This window comes from Patella vulgata, chromosome 3, assembly GCF_932274485.2.
Source record: "Patella vulgata chromosome 3, xgPatVulg1.2, whole genome shotgun sequence".
NCBI classification, from domain to species: domain Eukaryota; kingdom Metazoa; phylum Mollusca; class Gastropoda; family Patellidae; genus Patella; species Patella vulgata.
Window position 1 is genome coordinate 62,716,800 of NC_065881.2, and position 15,284 is coordinate 62,732,083.

Consider the following 15,284-nt stretch of genomic DNA (forward strand, 5'->3'; position numbering starts at 1 on the left):
AATTAATTAGAATTTACTGTTAGTTTCCTTTCTTTGTTTATCTGCCAACCTTAACACTAGCTTGTTCGAGGCAGGACAACAAGAAAAGATAAAGAATGTTTGAAAAAAGGTCCAAAATGTTCCGAAGGTGAGAAAAGAGATTAGAAGTAAAATCCGTCAAAACAAAATTGGCCACATAGCGTGAGCAGATCATGCATTCGGGTTAAGCGTTAGAAGTTTACTTTAACAAATAACAAAGTGCGTTGATCACATTGTGTGTTAAAACATGAGGTGCAAACAAGTAAACTATCTTTGTTGGCTGCCTCAGGTAGTTGACACCTTCACTGAAAAACTGTTTGTCAAATCCATCAATATCCTTTCTTACTCAAACGCTCAATAAACTTTTTTGTCAATCCTGTCACGATTTTCTGACACTGTTATAAAACTTGCCTTTTCATACCAATATTTTCTTTTCCTTCCTTATACAGGATTTGTAAGTGGGATTGAAAGTAACAACTTTATTTTATGTTGTAAACTAGTTGAGCAGGCATTTCATTTTCCAAATTTGCATTTTTATAGATTTTAGAAAAACATTTTTCTTGAATAATTTATTTTAAACCCTCAATAATGTTGGACTTGTCTAAAAAAAAAAATAATTAAAAATGTTTTTCCAAGAATTCTAATAAAGATGTCATCCTTGTGTCTACAGTATTTGTAAAATACATTTTGAAGGCATAATATAGTAAATAGAATTTTAAGCTACATATGTAATATCTTGAGACTTGAATTTACTAATCAACAAGTTAGTTTGATAGAAAGGTATATTGTAGCCCAGCTACAACAAAAGGATCATGGTCTATATTGACTGATGAGATATACCAATGTGGTTTTGGTTGAGAGAGTTTGACAAAGCTTCAATAAAGCTACAAAAATAATAAGCTGTTCTACAGGTTTTTGAAACTAGTTGAATTGCCTCCAGCACTAATCAACTATTTCTTAGATTGGAGAATGTATTTGATTTAAATCTGTTTGAAAATTCTATTCATGAGCTTTTACAGTCAACAGTTTTTGTTAATGGAACAATGAAACATACACTTTGACGCTCTACATAATAAGTCATTAAATTTTCTTCTCACCAATGTGACATCCAAAATAAAACAGATTTTAGACAAAAATTCTGTTTAAACAATAATACAATTTGGACTAGAAACTTGTGTATGGAATTGCTCATTAATATATTTCATGATTGAATAATTTTGTTTACAAAGAATGTCATTCTGAATGTTACCAAAAATACCAGAAACAAGAAAAGAAATGACATTTAATTAAATGGTAATATCTGTAAGTTGACCATCTTATCAAACAAATAATATCCATACAAGTTTTACACACATCTGATATTTTATAGAATTATTAATTTTAAACTATCTATTTGTTTTATCACTTTTCAACATACATTTTTATAAAATAATAGGAGTAGAAATGTACAGAAGGTGATCATCACTGACATGTTCAAATAAGAAGTGAAAACCTGTGAGTAATTATTACTTTACAGAACATTTTGTATGTTGAATAAACTAAATTTTTGGTGATTTATTGAATTGAAATCTCTGACACATATCTTTCTATATAAGCATAAAGCAGGTTTAAATAACTAAATAAATTTTGAAAAAAATATGACATGAATGCATTTTTGAATGTAAAAAGAACAAACACTTATCTGTAACAAGTTTAAGGTAAATGCATACCCATGTTTTTGTCTATTTTAGAAAGATGTACTGTAGATATATGTACCATACATGTACAATGAACCATCAACGTACAGATACATGTATATTATTTTATCGTGTTTATCGAGAAGGAAAGTGAGAATGTACTGTATTGAAATGAAATAATATCTTTATAAATATTTTGTATTTATGTAATGACTGGAGATGCAAATTAAATATTTTCTTTGGCAAATTTGCAAAAGGTAGAGTGTTGACTATGGACAAGATTAGAGAAATCAGAATATGCATTCCTCTTTTAATGCAAATTAATAATATAGCCACAGCTCATTTTTAGAACACCTTACAACAACACTAATTTTAAAGACTACCTTTCATGTTTTTTTTTGTTTTTTTATTCCTTTCAACTATTACTTACCATCTTCATCAAAGTCAATGTCATCATCATCTGTAAGTTTGCGGACTTGGAATATTTGGTCAACATCTAGACTCTGAGCACTGTCTTCTTTCACTCGGCTCTTGTAGGCTGCATCATTTTGTAAATGCTGAACAGACTGAACATGATGAATCAAATTCAGTTTAACTTTGGTAGAGTACTGACACATGGCACAGTGGTAATACTTAGGGCTACTGTTGAGCTTTGCTTCTTCATATTGTAAGTGACGAAAGAGTTGAGCACTAGATTCATGTTGTAAGTTAGTTGTGTGGACGTTAAGTTTGTGAATACTGTTGGTGTAATAGTCGCAGGAATTACATCGAACCTGGACAGGATTACTAACATTCAGGTATTTTAGTCTCCATTCGTTACCAGGACCACCTTCCTTGATGTGGTTTACTAGCTGTAGACGTTGTATATGTTTATCTGTTTTACTGTGTAGTTGAAAGTTAGCTTTCAGGTTGGTTTTATACGAACACAGATTACAGAGATAAGTTCCTCCAGATACTGTCACATGCTCATTCTCTTGTTGTTTGGTTCGGTCAAGCTGTAAATGCTGATGAAGAGCCTCTAAAGAATCTGTAGTAAAATTGTTACAGACGCAACAATGAAACAGCTTGGCTGCATCAGGAATATCTTCTGCTTCCAATGGGGTGCCATTTTCTTTAGAAAGATTGACTGGTATATCAAAGCCTGGAGGTATTCCTGTCATTAACATAGACTGATCATATGGAAACATGCCTCCACTCATTGGAGATGGAAGCCCAAATAAAGAATGATCTTGCTGCCCTAGCATCATGAGTTGATTCATTTGCATATGCATATCCTGCTGCATGTGCTTCATATTTTGCTGAAGCACCATCATATTGTGGGTGTGTTTCTCACTTGTCATGTGTATGCGTAGATTTCTGGCTACAGTGGTTTCATAATTACAGACATCACAGCGCCATGTCTGCTTGGGCTTTTGTAATTTTTTAAATTGTGACTCATCAGGAAAAGAAGGAGTGGTTGGTGTTGGGGGTGCAGATGGTGGCATTTTCATTTCCGTGCTGCCATTGGCAAGGTCCTGCATGTTGTTTATGTGCTTATCAGACTGCATGTGAATGCTGAGGTTACCTTTCGTTGTGGTGGAGTAGTTACAAACTTCACACCGATATGGTTTGTATCCACATGAATATGTTTCTCCTCTTGCCAATCGTGGATGTGATTGGTTACTGAGGCAATACATACACTGAGCATCATTTTCTGGATGCTTCTCCTTCATATGAATATCAAGTGTTTCTTGATATTTGTAGTGCCAATTACATTTGGGACATTTTAAAGTTTTACATGAATTGCGTGAATGCATCATGGTCATGTGACCACCAAGTGATTGGGAAGAGCTTAAAACAATGTCACATTTGGGGCACTCTACTCCTTGCAGACGACCTTGTGGATGTTCATCACACATTCCAAGGAAACCAGGTATATTCTGTGGCAAGGGACTGGAAAGAAGTGATGCTTCTGATGAGGTTTTTGGAGAGCCTCTTCTTTCTATAATGCTGTTGATCGATAAAGAATTAGTAGCTGGGGCGCTGCCAGAGTTGATGACAAGCTTTGGTTGTAAAGAATCCGCCTCATCTTCACTAGAATCCGACTCATCTGGAATATTGTTATTATTCTCCATTTCCCTAGACTCTACAGACTTTATTCCCCACAGATTGGAATACTGATGTTTATCTTGAAATAACGGGTTAGAATTTGTTGAATTAACAACAATATCAACTGATTTTGGCTTTGTGTAGACAAAACTAGTATTAGTTGAGGATTTAGTGTCCACTACATCAGATGTACTGGGATGACATAAATTATTGTTAGACATGGAGTCATTAGAGAAAACCGGCTCTAAAAATGACATCAGTGGATGCTTATCTTTACCAACACCTTGAATGATAGCGGAGGAATTCTTGCTATTTAAAATCCTTTTTTCTTTCTCAGTAAGTTTCATTAAATGTTCTGTGGCTGCATGAGAATGAAAAGATTTGGTATATCCAAAGGACAAGCGACATATAAAACACATAAGTATGGGCTTGGTTGGAACTGTGGGACCATCTGTGTCAGTGTGGTTCTCTGTTGAGAAATCCTCACTCTTAGAGTCATTGTTATTATCTTTAGTTCGCACATCATACACTCGGTAGCTGTGCATGATAGGAGTTTGATGGTTTTTATTTGAAGAAATAGAAGACTGATAAAGGGAATTTAAAACAGATCCAGGATTTCTTGGCACAAAAAATGCATTAGCTATTTGTGGAAACACAGCTGGGGAAGAAGAAATTAAGGTTCCCTTATTGTCCACTATGGCCCCATCTTGTTGAGGTATATCTATAGAATCATTGTCACTACCGTTTGATTCACTTTCTTCTATAATATAAGCTGATCCATCTGGATTGTACACTATTTTACCATTAAAGCTTTCAGCATCACTAAAATCAGTTTCATTATTAACACAGTTGGATTTATCAGTTTGTATTTTAGAACACTTATGGTCCATGAACTGTTGCAATGTGGTGAATTCCCCATCACAGTTATCACAGTCAACAGGGTCTTCCTTATCCGAACCTATATCCATCGTTCCATTTAATTTTTCACCCAAATCTTGAGTCGATTCAGTTTTTTTAGTTTCAGGAAATAGCTGAACCTTGTTGGTTAGGTTAAGATCGCGACTTCCTAAAACTAAATTGTTGTGGTAATCAAGAAAATTTTTACTACTGCTATCATTCATTGTGGTAGCCATTTTGTTACTGGTTGCGTTAAATTGGTTGCTATCTACACCATCGATGTCTGGTAGTTGCTGATCTCCCATCGAGGTTGTTGGGGCTAAAGGGATCATCAAGTGGCCCAGAGATTCTTCCGAGACATCAGATGTTAAGGACGATATGTCCATGTTGTTTTCAATCTTTCTCGTACAGCCATTCTACTTGTATGTTGTAAAATTCATCTGAAAAATATAAAGAGAAAAAAAAGAATTATTAACCCATGTCTGATTACGCGCACATGTACATGTATAATATTAATCAATTAAATTGAGTGAAATTGTTAAGATGTCAACCTGTGTCTGCCTCTACTTACTTTACAAACAGAAAAAAATTGTTATGGCTGAAAGAAGACCATAAAAACAACATGGAAAACTAATTACTGACAAATCTAATTTTCACCAAATTGAGAGTAATAACACAAAATATTCTAATAATACAGGCCAGTTTATTGGAGGAATAATTACATATTTAAGCTTAGATAGACAACATCAAAAAACATAAAGCCAAATTACTCAGCCAAGAAATGTTTGAAAACTATAATTATAATAATTACTTTTATAAACTGTAGGGCATTAGTTATGATGTAAACAGGAAAATATCTCCAGCTAAAATAGTATTTAAATGCAGTAGAAATTATCTATGATTGCTGTCAAAAATAGTTAGATTTGACAGGCTAATGAAAAACAATTCAGCAATGGATTATTTTTAATAATCTTTTTTTTTCAAAACCAGGCTTTGCATGAACTATTATATTCTTTTGTTATTAAATATGATATGCTTAATTTGTTGGCAAATAATCTTCTTAATGGCAATTAAGAGATATAGGTAATAAGAATCAAATAAAATATCCAATTATATTAAATGGTCTTGCTTCAACATGTCTCTTAAGTCTCTGAAGATTTTCTTATAATTAGGTCTAAATACTGTCCATTTACTAACAATTATGTCATTTTGTGTCTAGAATATACTGCTTATAGAGAAGAGCTGTCGATATATATTAGAATGTTTTTTATCAGTGACAAGAGGTCATATCATTTTACATGTAATAACAGACCACTGAGAATAGAAAGAAATCCTGTGAAGAATTAGCTAGAAATGAACTTTTCTTGGCAGTTGTGCTAGATTTGATGAAGTAGACATTAAAGCTGTGACTTCACACAGATTTCAGACTGAATTATGAGTTGGCTGCTCATTACCAGCAGTTAATGTCCAATCAGGCAACTTGATACATCTAGCTAAATACCACCAAGTGTGATCTAGAAGCTTAATTAGGTTTACACAGGGTGCACTATGGGTCCGTCTGTCTCTATCAGCTTCTTATCCCTACCATCAGTTCACCAATCATACTCATCATCTCAGATCAATAAATCACCTCATACCACTCACTTTTAATACTTTTTCTTCCTCCCATTACAATATATTTATGCCTTCCTTATATTTCAATTTTTAATAATACACTTTCATTCTATTCATCTCGAAAAAAAAATCCTTGGATTCTATCAAAAGATAGAAAAAATGCAAAATGTTTTTTAAAAATTAGGTGAAAGAAAAGTAATGAAAAATTTGAAATGGATTCTTGCGTCTATTATCATTTTTTCCATTTGACTATGTCATTGAACTTATCTAATGAAATGAAATGAAATGGGGTTTAATGTCCTACTGTTCTGCTCCAACTGGGCTAATGAAGACGGGCATATGCCATACAGTGTGCTATGAGGAAAATTCTACCCGGACAGTGGCGCTACGGCCTACTCTTATATCAAATCTTTATAAAGTGCACACCAATGTATACATGGGACCTCGGTTTTTCAGCCCATCTGTTGTCCTTTGGCAGGCCCTCGGTCCTGCACCACTGACAAGGAGAAACCACACCGGAAAATCCTGAAGAACTTTCTCGGTCAAGGCAGGGATCGAACACGGGACCTCCAGGTTAGTGAGCTAACGGCTTACCCACTGAGTCACCGTGGTCCCCCTTACCTAATGAATAGGCTACTAATCAAATTAGAATGATTAAAAGCATAGTGTAGAAATGTGTTTTTTTCTAATCTAAATTTTTTTTTTTTTTTTCTATAATTCCAACTTTTGACAATTCCTGGATGAAATAATTGTAGTAGATTTAGTGTTTAAGAAAATGGTTTAGAGCTTTAAGTAGAGTGGGGCATGTGTTTCTGTGTGTGTTTGAAGTCAGTACTCATCTATTATACTTAGAGTAATTAGCATGGTGATAATATAAATAATGAATTATTAAATTGGGAGAATATTGGGTAATTTTCTTCTCCAGGTTCTATTTAAGCAGCAGTAGTAGTAGAGCAGACCACCTACTACAGAGCTTTAATATCACAGTCTTGTTTACAGTTGCTGGTGTTTTTTCTCTACACTTGTCTATCATCACAGTTTACCAGTCTTTCAAATACAACCGCCTGGGATTTATTTTTCTTTCATGCAAGGATTAACCAGCCCATACATACATATATTCTAGTTTTAGATATGATCTCCACGTCTAATTTTGAAAGCTTGGGTGAAGGTGTATATCTGATCAACAAGTCTTTTAACGCACATGTTTTATAAAGCTTAACATCAAGATCACCTGATTATCCAGGCTGTTGACTTGGCCCATTAATACTTAACACTTGTCTATTTGTAGACTTATTTTCCAGTCTTAACGCGTTGTGTTAAACCTGCCGGTGAAATAAACCATGAAATAACACAATGATAAAGTGAACACCCCAGGGTTGCTTATAAACAGCAAGCTTTGTCTCTACTCCTACTTAAAATAAGATTGGTTGAAACAGTTTTACTTCAGGCCAAATATATTAAGTCTCAGATGCTATTTCTGTACAGCTTACAAAATTATACATGCTGCCAAATATCTTATTACACATTTTATAACATTATAAACTTTCATTTACAAGCCATACGTAAAAGAAATTTGGTTAACTGTAGAGTTACAATTTTAATTTAACTACCATGTTGGTAATGCAATTTTTATATATAAATAAAACCAAGATCGCAGAAAGGTAAAAATTAAAATATTTTGATAACTGCTAATGTGTTTAGAGAGATAATTTAGTTTACTTCAATCTGCTTTTAGTTCCTATTTTTTTCACAAAAATTAACATCTAAATATATTTAAAATTTTAAAATTTAATTAATTCGCTATGTTTATGTCCATATTTGAAAGATCGATCAGTCAAAAATTTTTTTTCAGATAAATTACTTACGAGGTTTATGTTTAATTTTGACAAGAGTATAGCTTTACTCAAAGGTCTGTTAGAATACAATGTGTAACTTCTCATACTTATTTAGCTATCACCAGTATACCAGTCAACAGCCTACACTGTTAAACAAATATTACTGTATCTGGCCTAAGACGGCATGAATGGCAAAGTCATCAAACTGTATGCTTGTGTTGGTTAGAGTGTTGAAGTGTTGGGGTGATTGGCGCTGCAGAGAAAAGGTCAGAAATCTACCTACTAGTCAACCCGATTAACAGCCGCCTTTTATTGGCCTACAAATGTGTTAGGGCACTAGAAGCAAATAAAAGTAACAGTAACCACTCATTTAAACTGGTAGATAAAATGAATTTACCAAACAGTGAACATAAAACCATTAAGACATGTCTGAAACTGCCATCACCTAACACATATTTTCATAAGCTTCTATAAAAGAATCAAGTTACATAATGATTAAAACATACTTTCCTTATCTAATTTATATGTCTATTAAACTGACAATATTCTAAACCAATTTATTCAATCCTAGAAACAGTCAAACTTCACGCTCAATTTTTCAATTGTTTAGGGTTCATGAGCAGTCAGACTTCTAGACCAATCCTTGAGAAATCCACAAAATCTTTTAATATTATGGCAGGTTTTTTTTTTTAATAGCTGATTAAGCTTGATCTTCATTAATAAAAAAAAAAAAAAAAATTCATAATAAAAAAAAAATCCCACAGAGAATCATTCCATGGAGGGAAGAAAAAAAATCTGACACTTATTATACATATAATAGATGAAGTAATGTAGAAGAAATGCCCATTACTTTAACATGAAAGTTACAATCAGTCAACACTGATGATCTTAGTGTTAGAGTCAGTCAATGTTTAAATAAGCCAGACTTAGTTTGAGCTGTTTAAACAGTCCAGGTAAGACTTTTAGTAGTTTACAGTATGGAAGCTTACAAATGCCATGTTGCCTTTTCCTGACAAAGAACTGTCAATCAAAGTCAATAGAAGCTGTCATGAAAAGTGTTGTCGATTTCACAACATGTAAAAGAGAAGCACAACAGTGCTAGTAGTAGCAGGCCTACAGTTTCAAGGTGTTGGAGTAATGTGGTTACATAATGACGTTACTGATACCCAAATACACATACATACACAGGTGCACTATGGTTTACAATAAGACATTCACAAACAGACAGCTGAATCATGTTCTTATCTTCATCATCTTAGCAGGATGCTTCCAACGACTTAAACAGTGTAACATGTAACACACGTTCATTCAATGGGGGGAAGACTTAGCAATATGTCCCCAAAATCAACCCACACTAAAAAATCCTCTAAAAGTGACTCAACAAATATCTCTGATGTGAACATGTATTGATTAATTACCATTTTGATTGATAAAACATAAAATATTACCAGGAATTACATAAAGAAAATAATCAGGGCTTAATATGAAAATAAACTTTGGATAAAAAAAATGACTTCATGTTCGCTTAATTATAAGATGACATCATAGCCTTGATAAATGATTATCATTAAAAATGCACTTGGCAAAACATGTCAATCCTCCTTTTTCTCACCAGTCACAAATGTCCCTTTTTGTTTTCTATGAAATTAAACATGTTTTTAATAACGTGGATAACTTGAAAGAAATATGTAACCATAAAGAACGCAATTACTCTGACTTAAAACTGTCTTCAAGACTAAAGAAAGTAACATGATTTATTAGCATTAAGGCAAGCTTTACATCATAGTACATGTACAAGTAAAAAAAAAAAAATTCCTTTATAAGGTGTATTATTTCTAGTATCAATGCTACTGTATTTTTTTTACACAGTCTGTAACATCTACATGCTCTTTACGCAAATTCCAAGATGGTGGAATCAAACCAATTTGGCACCATGTAAATATCAATGTGTCATCTAAATTGGAAACTTCAGTTTCTCTCATTTCAATTGTTACGTCATTAGTAATGTTTCTCTTGTTATTTTACGATTAGGGTTCAAGCTTTTACATCTTCAGATGTAGACATTATTTAAATGGCTGATTTTAGACTTAATACAAAGAGATGCAAAGGTAACATTTTCAGCATTGAATTCCTAGGTTCTATCAGAAATCAGTTTATTGATGCATGAATGATAAACAGACCACAATATTTAGTAACTGCATTAATAAAATCGTTCAAGCTGACATTCGCGTGAACAGCAATATCTATAAAAGTGCACTTTTAATATATGAAAATTACAAATCTTTACATTTTGAATGAAATTCTCTTTTATTTGGAAATTGAAAGAAAAATGCTTTTAAAAGTTTTACCATCAAGCTAATATTATACAGGATTAATACATTCAGTGTAATTTGACAATTGAAAGAATCTAGATGACTCTATCGAACACAGTCTTAATCCTTCTTCTAAAATACATAAATATTCATAAGAGTGTCACACAAGTTGCGATTTACGTGTTTCTTTTAAAAAGAGCAACAAGTAGCAAACAGCGTACAATGAAACCATAGGAAGTTTATTGAAATTCCCTCTCTGCTAAACGTGTGAAGTAATCAATTGAAATACAATTTGATTAAATGGAAAATGTATTCAGCTTTGCTATAGCCTGTGAACAATCCCCCCTCCCTCTTGAATAAAATAAACAATTTGTTGAGTGTTGGCCTATTCAAAGGCAACTTGCTAACATGTCTACAAGCGGAAACCAACTTGTGAACTTGTAGTGTGTAGTGTTTCCATGTCATTCAAATAAATAGATCAGTCAAATTTGATGGTGCTAGGGGATCTGTCTAGTGAAGAAAACAAAGAGACTAGGCCATGACAAGAAATAAATCACTGTCTTCAAACTTTGTCACATTTTTTGTCTCTTTGATATATCTAGATCGAAGAATTTGGGTGAACTGCTTGGAACAATTGCACACAAAGATTGGTTACATAAAAAAATTAAGTAATTTCAGGAAATCTAGAAAATAATTGTGATATTAAAATATGACATTAGGTGGAAAATGGAGAATTGTCATAAATTGGAATATCTCTCACAAAATAATCAATTACCGCCACAACTTGAGAGAGAAATATTTGACAAGAAAAAATCATAAATTTCTATCTCCAGAAAATGATGTCATTGCTGATTAGATTAAAGATGCAAGCAAATTGAATTGGTTCTCTCGTGGAATTTTTTTGCCGAATTATAAAACAGATTAATCTATTGTAATAAGGTTATGACGCACCAAAATCTTCCAACAAACAGGACTCGATCAATTTGAAAATGAATTCTTCATCAAATCAGGTCTCGCACAAACTATTAGGTTTTTTTTTTTAACAAATCACATTAAGCAAGTATGTACTTGATATATTTAGAGTAGTTAATAGGATTAATTATAAAGTTATTGTTCAAGTTTTTAGGTTTAAATACTATTATACAACAGACTATACGGTCAATTAACTATATTAAGATATATCAACTGAGAAAACACATTAACGCCTTAGTCACATTAAATTAAATACATTCATTAAGAGATTAAATAAACAATAATGATAATTAAAATACATATGGATAATGACGATCAACATTTTCATTGATTAAAAAATGTTTTTTTTTTATTAGAATAAAATTTCAAAAGAATTTCTTATTATTGACTAAAATTAAACTATAATATACAAATCCATACTTATACCATTAATTAATTTTTTTGCCTTCCATTAGTAAATTAATTAAATATCCATTTTTACAAAAATACATCCGTGTTAAAAACAACGCTAATTGTCTAATAAAAGGGTATCATTTTGAAGAAGCTGAATAGTAGTATGTGGTAATATCATGCTTAAACATTAGTGACTTCTGGGCCACCCTTATCACACTATATTGTGAATGAATGAACCTGTTGTCTGGCTAAGATGCTGTTACAATACTCACATGTCGTATTTCCCCACAAGTGGGATTTTTTCCAATAATCCACTCAATGTACACTACACACACACATAAACAGTAGCAAGAAAGGAAAAAAATCTCCAGATATGAGCATAAAGATCCAACAAGTTCAAATTCCACAATAATAACACTAGTTTTAAATCCACAAAAGTTCCTTCACACAAGCAGTCCAATCTGACAACAAGTTAATACATACACAGAACAAGCTAAACTAATCACTTCTCTTCTAATCAAACTTGGTAACTCCCATTCTCACCACAAGGCGGCCTCCACGCCATCAGAGCGTATCATATGCAAATAACTAATTATAATTTTACCAATGACAGAAAACATAGCCACAGGTGCCTGGCCATAGGCTATAGGTTATAACAGGATGGTGATAGGGCTTTGAAAAGAAAGAATGACTTTTTGACCCCTCATTTCACTTTTATTTTCACCCTAGGATTCTTTCCTTAGCCCTGTGTTAACTACATGTGTTAATGATTTGCTTCAAGATTGTCTGCAAATAATTCACAGTATTTGACTTGCATTAAACACTATTCTGGGACAATTTAGTCAAATTTTAAAATTTATATGCCAAATCATTAATAGTCATTAGATTTCAATTCCTGGAAACTTATCTATCTTTATATCAGCAAATTCTAACTTTTACTGATGGCACTATCTTTCAAAGGATTTTTCATTGACAATTTCTTTGTTTTTTGTTTATAAATCTATTATCTTAAATAAATTTGAATTTTGAATATCCTGTTACAAATGAATATAAAGAATTATGGTTTTCTAGCATTTTAAACTTCTTCGTGAAATCAAAAGCAGTATTTGCAAATCATTTGAAAGTTTCCATATATTTGATTGATTGGAAATGGGAGTAATATACAAAATGCTATCTATATGGGTTTTTAAAAACAGATAATGTAATTCTAGCTAATTCTTCATATAGACATTTTTACACCCTGTATTGGTAGGAATATCATTACTTTTTCCCAATTATACCCTCAATAATCTATTACAATTCAATTTTCTGACTTACCAATGAATTACTGAATAAATAATGGTATTTTTTGTTACCTACCAGAACAAAACATAAAGAATTAACAAGACTGTCAAATAAAAGAGAAAAGATCTAACTATATGTTTTATTGTTAGAAAACTATAATAAAAATCACATTCAAAGAACCCAACCAAACATATAATTAAATAACACCCTTATTCACAGTTACCCATACAATTCAAAAACTAATTATTTTTTCACTCTGAAATTAATTTGCTATTGTTGCTGGTTGTTCTATATATTTCTCTTGAATTATACATGTTAAAGTAGCTGGCATGTTATTAGTGAAATGATTTAATTAACTATAGGTCTACAGAATAAGAACAAAATCACATGTGTTACATCTAATTTTATTTCATCCATTCATTTGTATTTTAAATTTCTGTTAATGTGTATCCAATTCTTTGTAGCATGAAGAAAAAACAATAAATATGCACGATGTGACGCATACAATTAATGTCAATTATATTTAAATATACACAGTTAAATTTTAGAACAAAATATTCTCATTGTCTCGCACAGTTGAGATAGGGGAAAATGCTATAGCTTAATATAAAAACAATTGCCACAAGAAAGAAAAAGTTTAATATTGCATAGAAAGTTAACAAAAAGGAGTTGTCTTTCCCTAGTCCAGTCCTTTTGGAAATACAGGTAGATCTTAGAAAATATACCTAGTTAATATCAATACCTATTCCTATTGATGTAACAAAAATAATATTTAATTTATTGACATTAAAAACTTGTGTGTTTAATAATTAATATGACAACGATCTAATAATTAACACTTTCACAAACATTTTTTCAAATGCTCACACAATTTTTATTCATATTATACAATTTATCATTTTTTATCTTTTATTTAATGAAAAAAAAGAATACTGCATATATTTAAATAAATGCTTTAGTAAAACAGAAATTAAAAGATTTTCATGTTTTCAATAAATTTTCATTTTTGATTAAAAAAAATAAACCAAACATTCTGGTGGGGGAAAGATTATAGCAATATTTTCATGTTCGATTTGGTATATATAAAATATTAATCTTACTGTATTGTTTTTCACTGAAAGGTATCTTGTTAAACTAGACAGTAGTTGATCTCAACAAGGTTGATAAGATGAATATATTTAAAGGTAACTAAACATTAGTAGTTAAGATTACTATCATCTAGTGAAATGGTAGCTGACAACCAAAGACTATAAAACAATAGTCGGCAATCAGCAGGTAAATTAATGAGGTGTTAATCTAATGTGTTCACCTTCACTTTAAATCTGCCATTGTTTAGGCTTGTCTGTTAACTAAAGTTATTCAATCGTTAATTGTCTCAATCTTACACAATCTTACTAACTTTAGCCAACTCATTTACAGAACAATAGCTACGTCAGATAAACTTGCATAAACTTGCATAATATGTCAGTGTAAAAGGCTAGTAGTATTTTGAATAAGACACAAATACTAGATATAAAACAATGGTGTATTTAATCCTGGGCTAATCAATAACGAGACAAGTTCTCCAGGTGTATAAAGGTAGGTTGCGCTTGGATACCTCGTAAAGGGTTATTATCCTGTTCTTTATCTCCCATGTCATCGGTCAACAACGCTTACTTTATATGATTGACCACGACTATATTGTGACTAGTGCCGTTATTTGTGTAAGAGGGCAGTCCTAGTGGATAGCGATACAGTAGACTTGAATAGACTGATCATTCACTGACCGTAATATTGTGGCCTAAAGGTGAACCTGTCTGCAGAGATATAAACAAAGCTTGTAGAATATACTGTGGTGCTTTATCCAATCTACAACAGCTGATCTCAGCCATGCCATCTTTTCTAACTATATATATTTAAATTTCATTGCTAGAGACTATTAGCAAATATTTAATCTCTGTTATTCACTCATATTTTAGAACCCAAGTGATCTCAGATGTCAGAGATATTGAAATAATTTCATCATTATCTTGTGATAGATCAGTCTTAATGGAGAATTTAATGTACAAAAGGGGATCTCTATTTAGGAAAGGTGCCAAGACATTTCTTTCTGATTAAGAGTTATTTTACTAATATTTTCGGTAAGTTAAAGTGTCAAAATATATAAATATAATATTCACACTTCTAATGTATCTTAATTATTTCCCATAATTCTT

The 15,284-nt window shown here is 31.9% G+C and overlaps 1 protein-coding gene across 2 annotated transcripts in view; it reads right to left on the reverse strand.

Annotated features, from left to right (window-relative positions):
* The window catches only part of LOC126815155 (zinc finger homeobox protein 4), a 60,210-nt gene that overhangs the window by 26,286 nt on the left and 18,640 nt on the right, over positions 1-15,284 (reverse strand). For both annotated transcript variants that reach the window (XM_056099455.1, XM_056099454.1), the window contains exon 2: positions 2,125-5,119. In XM_056099455.1, coding sequence (XP_055955430.1) covers positions 2,125-5,065 — 2,941 coding nt within the window. In that variant the 5' untranslated portion in view covers positions 5,066-5,119. The remainder of the gene's footprint in view (positions 1-2,124; positions 5,120-15,284) is intronic.